This window comes from Erpetoichthys calabaricus, chromosome 1, assembly GCF_900747795.2.
Source record: "Erpetoichthys calabaricus chromosome 1, fErpCal1.3, whole genome shotgun sequence".
NCBI classification, from domain to species: domain Eukaryota; kingdom Metazoa; phylum Chordata; class Cladistia; order Polypteriformes; family Polypteridae; genus Erpetoichthys; species Erpetoichthys calabaricus.
Genome location: NC_041394.2, coordinates 326,473,596 through 326,494,581, shown reverse-complemented (window position 1 = coordinate 326,494,581; position 20,986 = coordinate 326,473,596). Strand labels below are relative to the sequence as shown.

The following is a 20,986-nucleotide window of genomic DNA, read 5'->3' as shown; positions in this document are numbered from 1 at the left end:
AAAAATGTGCAGCCAAGAGGAGGAAATGGCAGGCCACAAAGGCAGTAAGTGACCAGTGAGATGTTAGTAATGTTATTAGTCAAAAACAACAAATCATGTCTGTTGTTCACTGGAATCAAAATGTAAACCCGAGTCACTGGCATAAACACAGTCACTAATGTATTATCCAGTTACCGATACCTAATTACACACAAGCCTCTTTAGAGTGTATCCACTATTCTTGAACATTGGGTAATTTGTGTATATTTTGTCACTTGCCAAAATGTTTAAGAGACCTAGCACAGCAAACGCATCATTCACAAAGGCTATCCAGAATGGGGGCATCACTAGTGGTAAACAATAATTTATTTATTTAATGCCGTACCAATATCTCATAACAAAAGTAATCAAATGTTTGCAATCCTTATGTTTCAAAATATATGACAGTCCTCATAACCAATACAAAATTTTCTCAAGCCTGGAACAAAATAACTAAGCTACATAATCATAACAGGAAGCATGTAATCTTTTTCATGTAACCACTCTTCTGTAGCCAACTTGATATTGTCATCACTGACACAGGCACACCTCACAGATACTTCCCAGGCGAAGGTAACACAGGGCCAAGTCTGGGAGAAATGCGTGGATGTGACTTGTCATTGAATCTATGATTTCTTAGAGCAGCATTTAGCAGCCCATGAAATGTGACAAATGGGTATTGTAAACGATGAGAACTTTTCTTCCAACCTTTTCTGATTGACTGCTGTGTACATCAAAGTAAATCTGCTTATTATTGAGTAGTTATATGGACCTATTGAAGAATGTAGCCAATATGCAGTACATTGTAAACAAATGTGCATGTTACTTTTCTGGCACAAACGTGGACCTTAAATTATTTTAGTGTTGCAGAATCATCTGCCTTCATTGTCTGTTTCGTTGTTTGAACTCCTACTGATGAATCCCAGTATTTTCCCAATCTCTCAGTTGGAATTCATGAGTTTGTGATTCTTCTGTAAACACTGGATGTGGTGAGGCATCATTTCAGGAGTCAACACTTTGGTCACCCATCTTTCACTTAATTGTCCATGAGACTGTGCCTTAGCTGGCTGTCCTGTGTAGTGTTTGGACCCAAACTAGAGGTCTTTAATGTAAGACAAGCCACTGGCCTTTGAATAAATAACAGCAGAGTACACTAAATGCTCGCACTAAATGTGTGGGTGATCATATGTTAAGACCAAGCATTGCTGATATGCGAGAATAATATAAAAACAGTATAATAGGGTTAATAGGAGTTGGACTCTTGTTTTGAGTCTGAGTGTTTATAAATCCATCTGTATTGTTTAAAAATGTCAGCCTTCTAAATTTTACCACCCTAGGCGACTGACTAGTTTGCTTAAATGGCAGAGCTGGCCCTGACTGTGGATCCCCAACTCTGGTCCTGGAGGGCCGCAGTGGCTGCAGGTTTTCATTCTAACCCTTTTCTTAATCAGTGCCCTGTTTTTGCTCCTAATTGACTTCTTTTGTATTAATTTTAATTGACTTGCTCTTGAAGACTCAGACCCCTTAATTGTTTCCTTTTCCTTAATTAGCATCCAAACAATAATGAGATCTAAAATGAGCCAAAACAACTGGTGTCCATCATACAGTATCTGAAAATAAAGCTGAAGGTCTTAGGAATGCCTATCTGCTCAGGTTCCCAAAACATTTTCACAATGCTCTTAGAAAAGAGAAAATCAGCAATTTCAGAAATGTCTGTTATTGCACAATGAGGGCAGCAACAAGCCATGGAATTTAATTACGGGTTTAATTAACGACAAGACTTGGTGCCTGAATAAGCAGCTGGTTGGAGTGAAATTGGTTGGATTTTGAGGCCCGGACTTCTGTTGGCTCTTTCACTTCACATTTCATTTCTGAAAGAAATGAAGCAATTCAGAGGAATAATGAAGAAATTCAGGGGCACAAATCTTAAAAAAACAAGTCAATTAAAATTAATTCAAAAGGAGTAAATTAGCAGCAAAAGTAGGTCACTAATTAAGAAAAGGGTTAGAAAGAAAAACTGCAGCCACTGTGGCTCTCCAGGACTGGAGTTGGGGACTCCTACTCTAAACCATTTAATTCAGTTCTGTCATTTACTGAAGAGGGTCTACAGATGAAGGTAAAACATGAGCAACTGCTTTTGTTGTATCCAGCAGGGGCTCATGCATCCTGGGAAGAGGTTTGTTAGAGATGGCAGCCATTACTAACCGAACAATATACATAAAGATATACAGTATCTTTCCCTACCGGTACGGAGGTGATTATAAACGGAATAAAGAATTGGTTAACACTAAAAGAAAATTATACTTGCTTCTATTTAATATAGACGTAACACTCACAAGAATATAATACTCAAAGGAGAGCTATACTTGTCCAACATATAATACAGTTGGGGATTAACACTTGTCCAACTTTAAGACAGAGTGTGGGAAAGCACGTTGTTCTTTGCTGGTTCATCACTCACAGAAAATAGAATGGCCATTTTTAAACCAGAAACTGAACTTCTGGGTCACTGCACACTCCTTCTTTCCTTGAATATCCTGCTTTGGCTGTGAACTGTTGCTTGTTGCTTATCATCATTTCATATCACTAACCCTATCGTATCTGCCCCCTCTGCCAGTCAGCTTGCCCTGTGTGTTATCATTTTATTTCAGCTATCCAACCTAAATGTGTCTGGTCTCTGTTCATATGAATAAAATCCGATATGATGAAATAAACTTTACAGATCTCAGTGACATACTTTAATTTGGTTCATTCCATAAGGAGTTAATCTTTTTTCTTTTTTTTACATTGTAGAAAAAAAGAAGCAGCTGCCATTTCTAGTAATGCTTACATTGTCATGATGGAGGGGATGTGCCAGACCTTTCAAGAGCCTCTGAAAGTTGAATTTAAAAGTGAAGAGGGAGATTCTGAAGAGAAGGACTTTGAAGAGGAAGGGAACAACCCCTCACAAGATATGAGCCACCTCTTAATGACTACCTTGGAAAACAGGTCTGTGCACATTAAGGAAGAGGATTGTGAATGGGAGCCCATCAACTGTAAACAGGAGGGAATGTGCATTAAAGTTGAGGATTTTGAACAGAAGGCTGTAGGCCTTGCAGATTATGAACAGAAGTCAGTTGGCACTGAGCTGCAAACTCAGGCATCTCTTAACATTGTTAAGGAAGAAGACATTAAGTCAGAGTTTGTCTCTCATTTTTTATCCATTGGTCCACTTCCAGAACCTTCTTATGTGTATCCAAATGGAAAGGCTTTGGGACTAGAATCTGGTCTTCAGGAACATCCCGTCACTGCAAAGTGCGAGACTTTGGACTTTTATGCACAGAGAACTGAGAAGCCATCATCTCCATGTTGTTCTGAAGAAGGTAGGTATTAAATATACATTTTAGGCATTGAGCAGATTTCATTTACCTGAAGCTGGTGGTGGGATGTGCGAGTTCTTGTTCTGCACACTGACCGTGAAAAGTCAGACTTGCTTTGATGTATAATGTGTACTTGAAGTCCGTGTCTGATCCATATATCTCTGAGCCTGATGTGTTTTTATTGTAACATCCATCCATCCCATTTTCCAACCCGCTGAATCCGAACACAGGGTCACGGGGGTCTGCTGGAGCCAATCCCAGCCAACACAGGGCACAAGGCAGGGAACCAATCCCGGGCAGGGTGCCAACCCACCGCAGGACACACACAAACACACCCACACACCAAGCACACACTAGGGCCAATTTAGAATCGCCAATCCACCTAACCTGCATGTCTTTGGACTGTGGGAGGAAACCGGAGCGCCCGGAGGAAACCCACGCAGACACGGGGAGAACATGCAAACTCCACGCAGGGAGGACCCGGGAAGTGAACCCGGGTCCCCAGATCTCCCGACTGCGAGGCAGCAGCGCTACCCACTGCGCCACCGTGCCGCCCTTATTGTAACAGCACTTGTTAAATTATGTACATGGTTTAAAGTGTGGGCAACAAGGTTTCAGGTTTTGAGAATCTTTCTCCCCCATATATATCCGGGTTGAGCGGGAGTCTGCATATAAGCCTGTTCACATTTTCAGCTTCTTTTCTGGGAGTTTGTTAGAAGTAAGCAGCTGGAGTTGATATCCTGAATAGGGAAAATGTCAGCTGCACTGATCAGGGTGGTCAGTTTGAATCCTCTATGTCTTGCTAATATGAAGATGCAAGTGTCACTGGGGTGATTTAGATTGGTGTAATAATACCAAAAATCTATATTTTGATCACTGATTTAAGCATTGAACATTCTGCATGTTTTTGTAAACAGAATTCCTCTATCCGTGTTTTTCCAGTTCATGATTGCAGTGTGCAAGGCCTGGTCTCATCTACTTGTGGTTCAAGGCAGGAACCTGTCTAAAGTGCTTACACCAGTTTAGTGCCTGGTGCTTTATTTATTTATTGACCCTCACTGAATTCTATATTTAAGGTAATTTAAATTAATTACAAACATAAAACACAAAATAATTGATTGCATAAGCATTTACTGTTATACTGAATCACAGTGTGTTTCATGACTTTTTTCACATCGATCAGCAGGAAATGTCAAAGTGACGATGGATCTCTGCTAAGTGGTCTAAATTTACAAATCTTATATTGTTTTTGCTTATAATGTTCTGCCTCTGAAGAAATCCTATTCTGTGCTATTAAGGTACAGTGACATTGCAACTGGTGACTTTTCTCTGTACATTTAACAAGCAGCATTTTATGATAAATGTTCCATTATTCCTTTTTTTTTAAACTTTATTTTTCTATATCTTTTTAAATCACCAGAATAAGTTACATGACCTTCAGGCTCTTCAGGGTTTATTGTTGTGTAAATTACTAAAGCTCACAATCATATGCTGAACTTGAATTTTAGAATGTTAAATAAGACCCAGTATGCAACTGTGTAACACTTTTCTGAAATCTTGAAAATGGAATCATATTAACAAAAAAAGAAAACCAAACATTTCCAAATTGTAAAAGGTGCCTATGGCTTGAAAATGCTTTTTTTTTTTTTCTTATATTTTACTATTCAGTATTGATAACATCACTGTGCTATGCCTGATGTTGCTTTTTTCCTTAATCAGAAGATTTTAATTGTTATATGGAGTCAAAGTAAAATGAAAAAGAAGGTTCATTGTTTCGCAAAAAAAAAGACATTTTACTAAACTCACAGTCTACTGTGCTTTTAATGCCATGATATTTTTGGGGGGGATTAAGAATCACAAACAGGCAGACATACAGTATAAAGCAAAGGAAAATGAACTGAACCTGTTAACAAAGTTAAATTCAATACTTAAACTGGGACAGTGAGCGAACAGCCATAATCTGTTTACGCTGATTGACATTTGTTTCCATATCTCTGTTTCCGGTTCTGTTTTATTTATTTAAAATACATTCAAATGTAAGGGTGTGCTTTATCTTTCTACAGGTTTTCAAGAGACTGGCAGCTTCTCCCAATCTTCATTTGCTCCAACATCTAACCAATGCAGATCACAACTGAAACAACTAGATGAAAATATGAAGAAATTGACATCAGGATTAGAGAATTTAGTACCAGTCTCTTTACAATATTGTTCTCCACTTATGAGCAAAACAAACACAGATGGCATAAACACTCATGGAGTGTTACAGAATACTCACCCAGCAGATCTGTTTGTCTGCCAAGAATGTGGTAAAAGTTTTAAACGCAAATCTAATTATAAAGATCATCTGTGGATTCATACAAGAGAGAAACCACATTCCTGTGCTGAGTGTGGCAAGCAATTCTCTAAAATACGGTATCTTCAGAGCCACAGAAGAGTTCACACCGGAGAAAAACCTCACTCCTGTTCTGAATGTCATAAACGATTTTCACAAATTAGCAGCCTTCAGAAACACACAAGAATACACACAGGAGAGAAGCCATATTGCTGTCCTGAATGTGGGAAACGATTCTCACAAATACGAAATTTTCAGAACCACAAAAGAATTCATACTGGAGAGAAACCATATTCCTGTTCTGAATGCGGCAGACAATTTTCACAAGTAAGTAATCTTCAGGCACACACACGAATTCACACTGGGGAGAAACCATATGCTTGTTGTGAATGTGGCAAACGCTTCTCTGATAATAGCAGTCTTGGAAAACACAAAAGAGTACATAATGGAGAGAAGCCATTTTGGTGTCGTGAATGTGGCAAACGGTTCTCCTGTAGCAGTAGTCTTCAGATACACACAAGAATTCACACTGGAGAGAAACCATATTGTTGTTCTGAATGTGGCAAACGATTCTCTGACAGTGGCAGTCTTGGGAAACATCTAAGAATTCATAGTGGAGAGAAGCCGTACTGCTGCTGTGAGTGTGGTAAGCGATTCTCCTACAGCAGCAATCTCAGAAAACATATTAGAATTCACACAGGAGAGAAACCACATTGTTGTATGGAATGTGGCAAAAGTTTTTCACAAATATGCTACCTCCAAAGCCACATAAGAATACACACAGGGGAAAAGCCGTATTCTTGCTCAGAATGTGGAAAACGTTTCTCAAACAGTAGCAGTCTTGGGAAGCATACCAAAATTCACACTGGAGAGAAGCCTCATTGCTGTATTGAGTGTGGCAAGCGATTCTTACAAATAAGCCACCTTAAGACACACTCAAAAATTCACAATGGGGAAAAGCCATTTTCTTGTTCAGAATGTGGAAAACGATTCTCAAGCAGTAGTAGTCTTGGGAAACATAGAAAAATTCATACTGGAGTAAAACCTCACTCCTGTAGTGAATGTGGCAAGCGATTCTTGCAAACAAGCCACCTTCGGGCACACTCAAAAATTCACTTGGGAAATAAGAGATGAGCAGCCCAGGAGCAAAACAAAAAAAGCCACCAAAATTACAATGGCTGCCAGGCTTTTTTTTTCCCCCATAGACTCAATCCTGAAGCACAACAGAAAGATTAAAGTGTAGAAGCAACACCTGTGAAAAATGCAGTGCCAACTGTAAAATAAAAGATTCTGGTAATCAAGATGAACCTGCTTCAAGATGAATCAATACACAGAACTTGATTTAAACAAAATACAAATAAAAAGCTGCAGAAGAAACATTGGCGTGTACCATTTGTAATCTTAGATCCAAAAAGAACAAAGTCATAAATGGTATACATTAAAGCAACTTAAATAAAACAAATGTGACCAAAGATTCAATAACACACTGCAGAATTAATTACTACATCAATCACCATAGCACAATGGAAACTAAAGTAAGTCTTACAGGACTACATTTTCCCTTTGGTGGGTAAGAGTGAGGGAAAAGTAAATATGCTATAAATAATAAAGTTTAAGTACACAATAATATGCACTAAAGTCAGAGCACTTCATTCTACTGCATAGTGAGCTGAAACACAACCTTAAATCTTGTCAAACCCATGACTATTACAGTATAGGTAGAAGCGTAAGAAGGGTATACCAATCATACAATTCTGGTAAATCTCAAGAGATGCAACCTTTTAATTAAGGTATTTTGGAGAAAGATATGTTCAAAACCCTAGGAAGTGGAGAGGTGAAGTACAGATGAATAGTAAATTGTACATTTTAGTAGGTCAATTGGACAGTGATTCTGGATGAAGAAATAATAATTAAGGTCACAGTGTCTGGCCACTAGATGTCACCAGCAGCAATTCCCAATCAAGAGGAAACACAGAAGTACAGTTGTATGTAAAGGTGTGGGTACATCTGGTCAAATTGTACGTGTAGAAAACATAAAGCAAAAAATCTGAAATACAAAGACAACACCAGGCACCATCTGCATACAACTAGATATGGCCAATCCCTGGGCTCAAATCTAGATTTATTGACTGGCTAGAGCTTTCATGTTGTCCCTATGCCTATGTGGGTTTTATCCATAGTGCTCCAATTTCTCCTGCATCCCAAAAAGAAGTTGAGGGAATATGTGGAGCAGGGGACTGGAAACCCATTGTGGATTGGGTTATGCTTTGTGCCTAGCACTTCCAGGATAGATTCTGGCTCCCTATTACCCAGAACTAGAAATGTATGCATGTAGGATAGCCATAAACTTGGAGTTTTGTTATACTTGAAAGCTTCTACTCGTAATAGGAAGAGTGAACAATAATGCCAAGTAATGTATGTAAACTGAGGTCAACAGGCATGGGAAAAGCGGAAGACAAAAACTGCAAAGATTCAAGACTTGCACACAGTCGGTAGGATAAAGACAAGTCTGAGGTGATAGACCAGTCCTTCCCTGGATGTGCCACAGTGACAACTAGTGTCCAAGCACAGTCAGGTTTTAATGCTGAAGTTGTCATCATAATGTCCGTTCGTTATGAGGTTGGGTAGAGTAACTTGGATCAAAGTGGCAGAAATGCAAATGTCAACATGGGACGCTCCGCTCAAAATGAGTATGGGAATGACTTGGCATCCGTCAGATTTATTTAAAAAAGCAGTATGTCCCGCCACACCCCCGACCCAAACAGCAGCATGCTGTTCTCACTTCAGCCTGGATGCTTGTTTGTATTAAGTGTAATAATGATTACTGGATTTGAATGTAATTTTCAGACTATAAACAAGAGCAACCATGATTTGTTGTCTCTCCGTTTTTAATTACATTTGTTATAACTTAAAAATGTCACTGGAATCTGATAAATTTAAACTGAATCCATCTTATCTCTGATTTTCTCATTTTAGGTATGATAATGTGGATGTCTGATTCTGCATGTTTTTCAATCAGTATGCCAAGAGTCCAGTTAAGATGGTTTAGTTGTGTTTTATTATTGTTTTCACATTGAAAGGATATGTTATTAATATCTTATTTGTCTTATTGTAATAATTTATCTAGACTTAAGCAGCTTTTAGAGTGAGGATCTAAAAACAACAACAAAAAAAGTTTACAAAATGTGGGATGAGATCAGAGGGTGCAGTACAGTGGCACAGCAGTTAGTGTTGTGCCTTATAGATCCAGCCTACCCACTACATGGCTGTTTATGTAGTTACTTCCAAAGACGTGTTTGGTGATTCTAAATCCAAGTGAGCCCTGTAATAGAAGGACATCTCATCCTAGGTTAATTCCTGACTTGAAACCAGTGCTGCTAGAATAGGTTCCAGCCCACCATTGGATTAAGCAGGTTCAAGAATGTTATGTTGTACTGTCGGACACTGGGCACTTTAAAGTGGAAATCTTCAAATTGTGAATGGCTGTGCATCACTTAACAGAACACTTACAAATATAAGAAATCTGACAAGTGAGAAGCAACCATTTGGTCCATCAAGCTTGTTTGGTTAAGGAATAGCCAAGCTGTCCCAGTATTTCAAATAGTCATGGGGGGCATTAATTAACTGGGCTAGCCTTATAGATAATGGAGAACAAAAACATGTTTTTAAATGGAATCAGTTTTTTAACACAGAATGCTAAAGCAACAGTACTTGCTTGTCCAGATTTAGTACTTTATAATAATCAGGGCAGGATTCAGGGTGTAGATGTGATTGAACCATTACGATCTAGTGGCCATTATGTGGTACATTGTGCAGTGTTTTGACAGTCAGTCAGTCATTTTCCAACCCGCTATATCCTAACATAGGGTCACGGGGGTCTGCTGGAGCCAATCCCAGCCAGCACAGGGCGCAAGGCAGGAAACAAACCCCGGGCAGGGCGCCAGTCCACTGCAGGGCACACACAATAGGGACAACTTAGAATCGCCAATGTACCTAACTAACCTGCATGTCTTTGGACTGTGGGAGGAAACTCACGCAGACATGGGGAGAACATGCAAAACTCCATGCAGGGAGGACCCGGGAAGCAAACCCAGGTCACCGTGCTACCCTTGTTTTTGACAGAGTTCACATTGAAAATCTAAAGCTGGTAAGTTTAATTATGGTAGAGCAAAGTTTGAGGAGACGTGGCAAAGTGTAAAGACATAAATTGGGAAATTCTTTGAAACGTGGAGACCGTAGAGGAGAATGAAAAACATTTTATACATTATGTGGGACAAGTTCATCACAAAATTTGCAAGCAGTAAGAAGTTAAAAAAAATTAAAACAAATCTCCATTGGGTAAATAAGAGGATAGAATAAGAAGCTTCAAGGAAATAAACAGATGAATAAGGTGGAATCTTCTCCCATTGTCTGTTGGTGTGTAGGATACTTGCCTGTCACTGCGCTCATCCAACACCAGCTGGCCTAAGTCTTCCATTAGAAAGAGCAGCAGCCAGAGCAGACATTGCAAGAGGTAGTTGAGTAGATGTGTGGATGTTGGTGTGTGTGGCCTTGCAAGCAACACAACTTAGAACTGAACAGGTTGGAAGCAGCAATTAAACAGACAGCATGTAACAAACAAGGAGTCTGTAAGCGTGCTGCACAAATGGATCAGTCACTACACATGCCCTGCAGTCGCACCGCCATGACACAGAGAAGAATACACACTAAGCCCAATGATTTGAAGCTGGTGCTCCTGCACCAGGACCAGGCAAACAATGGTACATTGTTTTAGTGAAACCTAATCATATTGTAATTAAGAAGTTCAATTCAAACAATCTACACTCAAAAATAAATATAAAATTACTAAAAAACACTATGAAGGATGCTGTTTTTATCCCCATTAGTGTGTTTCAATACAGAACAGTCAGTGTTCCATGTGTTCTAATTCTTTGAATGAATATAATTATATGAGTGACTACTAACAAAGAACAATTGTTTTTGGATACAACTTATGTGAAGGAAAATGTTCAAAAATCCCTGTGCCAGGCCATTGAACAGAACACTCACTCGTACAGTCACACGCACACTAGGCAGGTTTGATGAAGAGGATTTTTTCTTGGAACAATTGTACCTTAGTGAAGGTTTCTATTGTTCTGGTAATTTAAGTGTAAGGTGAAGTTTCTGAATTAGGTAGACAGTTTTCAAAGTATTTTTTGCACATTTTTACCAAGGGCGACAGCAAGTGTAGAGTAACAGATGTGTGCGCGCGCACACACACACACGGGGTATTATATTGTTCTTCCCATATCTTTAACAATTAATCCTGCCAACTACACCACTGTAAAGAGAGCCAAAAAACAAGCATACAACTTTGGGGAGTTGTCCCCGTATACTTGGAAAAAGGTATGCAAAATAGCAAGAGTTCTTTACAGACAGAGCTCAGACATAGAACTGATATGATCATTTAAGATGGTGGATTTACAGTAAAGACAGGAAGACCAGGGATTTTGAGGGACCAGAACCAGAAATAGAATCTACAGGCTACAATGTCTTGGGAGATGGAAATTGCATCGTTAGGAGGTGGACTCTTCTGATGGTCTGCAAAGGGGGGTAAAAAAAGGAGAAAGCATGAAAGGATAGCTCCAATCCTTAGCTAAGAAACACTTATATCTGAGCCCACAAAACGTCTTCCATGCAAATGTGTGTGACACTGCCCCCACCCGACCCATTGGGTGAGGTGGTCTCAACCAAGGGGTCATGAACCTGGAGAGAGCATCAACAATAAAATTTAAAGCTACAAGGCTGGAGGTCCACACACAACACACACCCCTTATGACTAACAGGTTTGACTCCTTGTGCACTGCCATCCACTGTAAAGTGGCATCATCAGTGACCAATATACAGTGGTGTGAAAAACTATTTGCCCCCTTCCTGATTTCTTATTCTTTTGCATGTTTGTCACACAAAATGTTTCTGATCATTAAACACATTTAACCATTAGTCAAATATAACACAAGTAAACACAAAATGCAGTTTTTAAATGATGGTTTTTATTATTTAGGGAGAAAAAAAATCCAAACCTACATGGCCCTGTGTGAAAAAGTAATTGCCCCCTTGTTTAAAAATAACCTAACTGTGGTGTATCACACCTGAGTTCAATTTCCGTAGCCACCCCCAGACCTGATTACTGCCACACCTGTTTCAATCAAGAAATCACTTAAATAGGAGCTGCCTGACACAGAGAAGTAGACCAAAAGCACCTCAAAAGCTAGACATCATGCCAAGATCCAAAGAAATTCAGGAACAAATGAGAACAGAAGTAATTGAGATCTATCAGTCTGGTAAAGGTTATAAAGCCATTTCTAAAGCTTTGGGACTCCAGCGAACCACAGTGAGAGCCATTATCCACAAATGGCAAAAACATGGAACAGTGGTGAACCTTCCCAGGAGTAGCCGGCCGACCAAAATTACCCCAAGAGCGCAGAGACGACTCATCCGAGAGGTCACAAAAGACCCCAGGACAACGTCTAAAGAACTGCAGGCCTCACTTGCCTCAATTAAGGTCAGTGTTCACGACTCCACCATAAGAAAGAGACTGGGCAAAAAACGGCCTGCATGGCAGATTTCCAAGACGCAAACCACTGTTAAGCAAAAAGAACATTAGGGCTCGTCTCAATTTTGCTAAGAAACATCTCAATGATTGCCAAGACTTTTGGGAAAATACCTTGTGGACTGATGAGTCAAAAGTTGAACTTTTTGGAAGGCAAATGTCCCGTTACATCTGGCGTAAAAGGAACACAGCATTTCAGAAAAAGAACATCATACCAACAGTAAAATATGGTGGTGGTAGTGTGATGGTCTGGGGTTGTTTTGCTGCTTCAGGACCTGGAAGGCTTGCTGTGATAGATGGAACCATGAATTCTACTGTCTACCAAAAAATCCTGAAGGAGAATGTCCGGCCATCTGTTCGTCAACTCAAGCTGAAGCGATCTTGGGTGCTGCAACAGGACAATGACCCAAAACACACCAGCAAATCCACCTCTGAATGGCTGAAGAAAAACAAAATGAAGACTTTGGAGTGGCCTAGTCAAAGTCCTGACCTGAATCCAATTGAGATGCTATGGCATGACCTTAAAAAGGCGGTTCATGCTAGAAAACCCTCAAATAAAGCTGAATTACAACAATTTTGCAAAGATGAGTGGGCCAAAATTCCTCCAGAGCGCTGTATAAGACTCATTGCAAGTTATCGCAAACGCTTGATTGCAGTTATTGCTGCTAAGGGTGGCCCAACCAGTTATTAGGTTCAGGGGGCAATTACTTTTTCACACAGGGCCATGTAGGTTTGGATTTTTTTTTCTCCCTAAATAATAAAAACCACCATTTACAAACTGCATTTTGTGTTTACTTGTGTTATATTTGACTAATGGTTAAATGTGTTTGATGATCAGAAACATTTTGTGTGACAAACATGCAATAGAATAAGAAATCAGGAAGGGGGCAAATAGTTTTTCACACCACTGTAAATTCACGGCCTAGGAGGCAATACCTCAGCTGTGTAACTGCCCCTTTAATCATCAAAGCCTCTTGTTCCAACACCGTATACCTGGTTTCCCGCTCCAGCAGTTTCCAGTGTGCATAACAGAGTGTTGGACACCATTGACACTTTGGACACATGACTTGGTGCCATGCTAAGCCAAAGAATCGGTCTGGATGATAAAATGCAAAGAAAAGTTAGGTAGCATCAAAATCAGCGTCGACATCTGAGCCTGCTTTAGGGCAAAAAAGGCAATGTCAGTCTTTTCATCCCATGCCATGTTATTCAGAGCCCCTTTTTTTATTAAATTTGTCAAGGGTGTTGCTCTCTCAGCAAAGCTTGCGACAAACCAGCGGTAATCTCCCAGCAAACCGAGAAAGGAATTGGACTATGATCGAACAGTGCCCTGTCCACCAGGCAGCTTAAAAATATTTGGTCTCCAACTCATACAAATATTTGGATTAATCCAAAAACCGACCTCACCTACTGTATGAAATACAGCACAAACCTACTCCAGGCGTTTGAGAAGAGACAACGCCATACTAGGCACTACTATAGGAATTGTTGGGAAGTAGCACGGTCAAGACGTTGGAAGGTCGCTGGAGCCCCGTGCAAACCAAATGGAACAAGAGATTGCCTAAGGGTACTAAAAACGGTCTTGGCCTTTGCGGACTGGTGCATGGCCCTTCTCAGGAACCTTTTGCATCTGACACTGCGGACAGGAAGTACAGAAATGACGGACCCCCTCACCGATTCCCGGCCAATAAAAGCGGAGCTTTATGTGCTCTGTGTGTGCAAATTCGCAGACCTGCCACCAGCAAGTCCACGGAAGTAACCTCAGCGACCTCACACATATATTCACCTACCTTATATAATAGGTCGTTGTTAATAATAAAGTTGGGTCCTGATAGCATGGGAAAATTGGTGCATTGGCTGTTTACCGACACCACTGCATTTTTTGGCAAACTTAAGGGAGTTGTCATTCCATTGCTCTCTTTTTAAAGGAGCCAGAGTTTGCCTAAATTGAAAGTGTAAAATATTGCGAGGGTCCAGGCCGACCTCAATGGGCGGGGCGTCGCGGTCTCTACCACGTGACTCCTCATTTCTAGCAAGGCGTCTGTAACAACGCCTAAAGACTTAACATGAGTGGATTGTGTGTTAAACCGCTTTTACTTTCGGACCAGTCTCGCCCCAGTATTACTAGAGTCTTACCACCTGCAGCGCCCTTAAAGTATCATCGTAATTTAGGAAGCAAATGGCGGAGTGATGCCGGCGGGTTTCTCCATAAATACAAGACAGACTGGTTCTCCTGCTAAGCCATTGTTCAGTTAATACAAAACGGCGAATGACAATAGAAATGATGCTGCCAAAATCTGTAAGTGCGACGACCCTGCGCCTATTAACCATCACTACTCCTGTACAAGGAAAAAACAAGGGGTTAGCGACAGCACAATACCTCTCTCCTTTTGTCCAGCTGCGGTCCCTCGGCGTGCGGAGTCGAGGGCTGTTGGGAACTGTATGCCCGACTTCCTCGCACTTCAAACAGCTTGGGGGAGGGTTCACCCGTCGGCCTGCCTACTTAGAAGACTATGAAGTGTTTTATCCTAGCCAAGAATCATACGCGGCACATAATATACAACATCAAGCAGGGACCAGGCCAATTGGCATGGAGGGAATTGCCAAGATGACACCCCTCAGTCAGCAGAGAGTTAGCTCATCCTATCATGGATATCCTAATACCAGTAGAAATCCAGTTGGGTCAATACCCTATGACTCACCAGTTTCACAAGAAGAGCACTGGTATACAACAGTTGATAGGATGAATGGATCTGAACAAGGATACATCCTTAGCCAATTGAGGGAAACTGATTACCTGCCAAGGAGGTTCCAACTGGCTGTATACGAACTTCAAAAGGAGAACCAGCAATTGTGGCAGACACAACAAGCAATGAATAAGCAAATAGAAATATTGAGAGATGCTCAGGAGGAGATGAAGACACTTACAATAGCTCCTAGACAGATATCTCCACAAATTCCAAGTCATCAGACTTTAGGCAATACACCAGTGCCACGTCCACGTATTACCAACAGACAATTAACAGCTGCAGCATCTGAATCACTGCCACGGACTACACCAGTCCCAATGCCACGGCATCTTCTTGCCCATCTTCAAGATGAACAAATTGATACCATGAACAAAGACTATTTAGATCAAAGGCACAACAGTGAACCCTCACCTTCAGTCCAAAGCTATTTTAATCCTCCACCACTTCAGCATTTCTACCAGGAAACGCAGGGCCGTACAGGCACGCAAATTTTACCCTTTGCCAACTGGCAAGATAAAGAGCAGCTAATGATCCCTAATTATTCAGCTCAAGTACATTCACAGCATTGTACGCCCTTGTTAAGTCAAGCTGGCAATAAGCAAGAATTTAAGCAAGAAATGCAGTATAGGGGGCCAGAACCAACTATTCTCGAATTTATCCGTCATGATCCAAGTGAGTTTACTAGATTGAAATAATCATTGGGTAATCTTCTCCGTAAAGATGCAACTGAACTTTTCAAGTACCAAGTTCTAGTAGATCATTTGAAGCTGGAAGAGGCCCGTTTAGTGGCAGACGCTTGCCTGGCTGAGAAATTTGGAAGACCTCACCAACTAGCTGTTAAGAAGACAGCAACTGTAATGGATTCCCCTAATATCCAACCAAATGATCCAATAGGATTTGAATGGTTTGCACTTCATATCCAATCATTGGTTGGTTTACTTAAATCCCTAGGTCCAGAAGGTGAGGCTGAACTGTACTGTGGCTCCCATGTAGCTCGTCTTCTCACCAAGCTACCACCAGACATGAGGGCATCATTCCGTACACAGATGTTTCACAAGCTTGGTACCTCATACACCTTACTAGACCTTGCCAAGTGGCTTAAATTTGAATCCTGGTGCCAGGAAAGTGAAAGTCAACCCAGAATAAAGACTCAGCAAGATTGGACAGCACAAAGGACTGATTGGCGTAAAGAGTCAAGGAATAAACTCAGAACAACCACTGTCCTTCATGGTACTGAGCAATCACCAGAAACCCACAAATCAGAGTTACCATCAAAACAAATGCCAATAGAGAAGCCCGACCAGAAACCAAAGTACTGCCCTTATTGTGAGTCCTCTGAACATTATCTGGGTCAGTGTCCTACTTTCCAGAAATTATGTAAAGAACAAATGATACATTGGATTAGGACAAACAAGCGCTGTTGGAAATGTGGCAGATCTCATCAGGCTGCACAGTGCACCCTAAAAAGACCTTGCAATTTGTGTAAAGGAAATCACCTCAAAGTGCTTCATGAGGTTAACAGTAAACCATTAAAGGAAGAAGCACCTCCAATTCCAGTAAAGCCTACTACAGAGACACTCTGCCTTGATCGTCCAGGCTCACCTGATCGAGTCCTCTTAAAGGTAATCAGAGTTTTACTTCGAAAACACGGATCAAACTTTAGACACCTTTGCAGTGCTTGACGACGGATCAGAGCAAACAATTTTGCTCCCAGCTGCTGTTCAGAAATTGGGTCTTCAAGGGAAAGAAGAACTTTTGTCCTTGAAAACTATTAGGCAGGACATCAAAGACCTACAGGGTGCTTCCGTTTCTTTCAAAATATCTCCTGCATCCCAGCCTCATAAGAGATATCATATTCAGAAAGCTTTCACTGCTGATCATCTAAGCTTGTCAGAACACTCCTACCCTGTGGCTACATTTGTGGAAGATGAATGTTCTCTTCGTTCCCTTGTACTAATCCATGTCTGAGAAGTTAAGCAGAAGTAAGCTTTACGAAATCATACATTATGTAAAAGCATGCTTTGATGAGCAAACAGAAAATATTTGTCCAAGGGACTCAAGGTCTAAGCATTCCAAACATGAGTCTGCCTTATCCCGTTTCCTCTTATCATGAAAAGCCTGCGCCTGCTTACTTTATTATTTTTCTCTTTGCAGCTGCAAGCCACCAATATCTTTCTGCAAAGCTTAAAACTTCAGTCAAGGACACGGTTGCACTTTGAGAGGGCTAAGCAGATCATTGTTTTAGAAATGAAGCTGCTTGAAACTTCAACCTTAAGAGATGACTGTTGCATTCCATAATGATATTAAATCACGCGTTCTAGGGGTATAAAACTTTGCCCCACCCGACAGACGGGGTTCAGAAGAGCCCTGACACTGTCATGTAATATTGATTGCCTGTTTTTCTGAAACTCTGCTCACTGTGACGATGAAAAATAAAGCTGCTATATGACCACACCTGCTGTCTTGTCTAAGTCTTCGTCCACACGTTGCAACAGAAATATCATCACCTTAAAGACCTGCCCCTCCAGGCAATCCATAAAGCACGTCCTCTCCTCCTTATTGGTGCTGATAACTCCCACTTAATTATCCCCATTGAACCAGCAGCTATCAAAACAAAATTGGTGTGGACACTTCAGGGTCCAGCCAAAGCCCTCCAACATCATATTACTATGCAACAGTATTTCTTAACAACCCTTAGCCATTCAATGTCTGAACTGTTTAAGAATGTAGAAAAACTTTGGTTGGCTGACAATCTACCTCATAGGAATGAGAAAGCGGTGACAAGGTCTAGAGAAGACCAGGAATGTTTGGATCTTCTTCAATCAAAAACACAGAGAGTTGTGGTGGATGAAGTTAGCTGCTATGCAACACCCTTGCTACGCAAAGGATCAATTCCTCAATTCCAAGCTACTCTAGAAGTTGTAATGCCAAGTCTTAGGAACACTGAAAGAAAATTGATTAAGGATCCAGAGCGAGCTACTGTCTATAATGAGGAAATCAGAAAGTCAGTAGCAGCTGGATATGTAACCAAACTGACCTCTGAAGAACTGAGCAGGAAATGAGAATCATGGTTTATTCCGCATCATAATCATAATGGAAAAAATCGAGTAGTTTTTAACTGTTCATTTCAGTACAAGGGCCTTAATGTAAATGAGCACTTACTTCCTGGATCTGCACTAGGCCCATCTCTTTTAGGAGTACTTCTCCATTTCCAAGAACATACTACAGCTATTAGTGGAGATATCAAAGGCATGTTCCACCAGGTACATCTCCTGCCTGATGACACACATCTACTCTGTTTTGTCTGGCGTAATATGAACCGAGACAGCTGTCCTGATGTGTATGAATGGAAGGTCCTCCCCTTTGGCACCACCTGCAGCCCATGTTGTGCTATTTTTTCACTCCTCCAACACATCATAGACAACAGTGAACCCAATGAAGATGTGAGATTATCTGTACAAAGACGTTTTTATGTTGATAACTTTCTACAGAGCCTGTCATCTGCCCAGGAAGCAAGACAACTACTAAACAAGATGACAAACCTTTTGGCTTCAGGTGGGTTTGAAATACGTCAGTGGGCCAGTAACGTCTCCAGTACCATAGGACATCTGCCAAAGGAAGCTCAGTCAGACAATACGGAATTGTGGTTGTCTCGGAACCAAACTGACATTCAAGAACCTACACTAGGATTATGGTGGCATTGCTCATCAGATAAACGTGGATATAAATATCGCCAAGTACAGCAAGGAGCACCAACCATGCGTAATATCTACAAAGTGCTATCTAGCCAGTATGATCCTCTTGGATTTCTACTTCCATTTACCACTCAAGCAAAGGTATTGGTCCAAAGGCTGTGGGACAAGCAGAGAGACTGGGATGATCCCCAGTTACCAGAAGACTTGCTCAGAGTTTGGAATGAGTGGCAGAATGAGCTCCACCTTCTATGTAGTCTTACATTTCCCAGGTGCAATACAACACCAGACATGGATCAGTCTGATAATAAAAGAGAAGTCCACATTTTCCATGATACCTCAGAAAAGGCGTATGGCTCAGTAGCTTACCTGCGTAGAGAAGACAACCGTGGCAATGTGCAACTCGCTTTTGTCATGGCGAGATCAAAGGTTGCTCCACAGAAGCGACTTACTGTTCCCAGATTGGAGCTTTGTGCAGCTTTAAATGGTGCCCAGTTAGCAAAGTTACTTACCAATGAGCTGACTACAGATAATACAAATCACTTTCTGGACTGATTCCACTACTGTGCTGTTCTGGCTACAATCAGATTCTTGTTGTTTTAAAGTTTTTGTTGGTACTAGAGTGGCAGAGATACAAGAACTTACAGATCATCATTCATGGTGTTATGTGAACTCTGCCAATAACCCACCTGATGACCTTACCAAGGGTAAGACTTTGGCAGAACTGATATAACCTAATCGATGGTCACAACGTCCATCTTTTCTATTACTTTCATCCAAAGAATGGCCATCGACACCAGCAGTAGACCTAGCAGAAGACGTAACAGAGTGCCGCAAAGGTGTCTTTTGTGGAATTAATGTAATTTATACCACTGCAGATGCCTACAAATACAAGACATGGATGGAACTAGTAGAAGTTATGACCCAGGCAGAACACAGGGCGGCAGATATAAATAAGAAACCAACTGCTAAAGAACATCAAAATGCTGAGTTGCGGATTTTCCAGACAGCTCAACAGGACAGCTTCCCTGAAGAATACCATTTACTAAAGGCCGGGAAATCAGTTCCGCCTACCAGTCATCTGCTCACTCTCGCCCCTGAGTTTGACAAATCTAATGATCTCATTAGTGTTGGAGGACATCTGTGTCAACTTGAGAATGTGGAGATATCCATAAAGCACCCCGTAGTACTAGATCCCCAGCATCCCACCACTAAGCTGTTAAAACTGTGTCATTCAGGTCCAGAGAGAATTTTTGCAGATATCCGAAGAAGTATATGGATTCTTCGAGGGCGTGAGGCTACCCGCAAACATCAGTACCACTGTTTAAAATGCCTTAAGTGGAAAGCTAAACCAGTAATACCAAAAATGGCAGATTTGCCTCCAGTGCGCTTATGTCTTTACAAACCCACTTTCTTTAGTACAGATATGGACTGCTTTGGTCCATTTCAAGTAAAGCTGGGAAGACGCACAAAAAAGAGGTGAGGAATTATATTTAAATGTCTCACCACTAGATGTGTTCATCTTGATATCATTACCGGAATCGATACAGATTCCTTTCTAATGGCCTTAAGAAGATTCTTTGCTCGACGAGGTACACCATATGAGCTTCTTTCAGACCAGGGTACTAATTTCAATGGAGGAGACAGAGAATTGCAAAGAGCCTTTGCCGAGCTTAGTCCTGAACTACAAGAACAACTGGCTAAGCAGAAGATCACATTCCGCTTTAATCCACCAGGTGCATCCCACTTTGGAGGAACATGGGAAAGGGAGATACGATCCGTGAAAAATGCATTGTATATATCAGTAAGATCCAGACTGTCACCAAAGAAGTGCTTAGAACAGTTTTGACAGAGATCGAAGGAATCTTAAACAGCAAACCATTAAGCTATGTATCCAGTAACATTGCTGATCAGGACCCAATCACACCGAATCTTCTTCTTATGGGGCGGCCTGACAGTTATCTCCCACAAGTTTGTATTCAGAAACAGAATTAAAGGGCAATAGGAAGTGGAGACATAGCCAGATTTTAGCTGATCATTTCTGGTCTAAATTTGTATGCTATTATTTACCAGACCTTCAGAGAAGGGATAAGTGGCATGCTTCAAACAAGAACTTATCAGTAGGTAATGTAGTGTTGCTGGCTGACCACCAACTCCCTAGATCATGCTGACTAATTGGTAGAGTCATCAAAGTGTTTCCTGGGCCAGATGGACAGGTCAGATCGGCAGACGTTAAAATCAAA

At 41.0% G+C, this 20,986-nt stretch overlaps 1 protein-coding gene across 2 annotated transcripts in view; it reads left to right on the top strand.

Moving 5' to 3' along the window:
• LOC114663235 (gastrula zinc finger protein XlCGF57.1-like) overlaps positions 1-20,986 on the top strand; it is a 58,560-nt gene that overhangs the window by 3,313 nt on the left and 34,261 nt on the right. The window contains exons 3-4 of one of the 2 annotated variants that reach the window (XM_051925508.1): positions 2,812-3,380; positions 5,441-6,796. In XM_051925508.1, coding sequence (XP_051781468.1) covers positions 2,812-3,380; positions 5,441-6,796 — 1,925 coding nt within the window. Of the gene's footprint in view, positions 1-2,811; positions 3,381-5,440; positions 8,497-20,986 lie in introns of those variants that run through there. The other variant, XM_051925504.1, reaches the window with a different exon arrangement.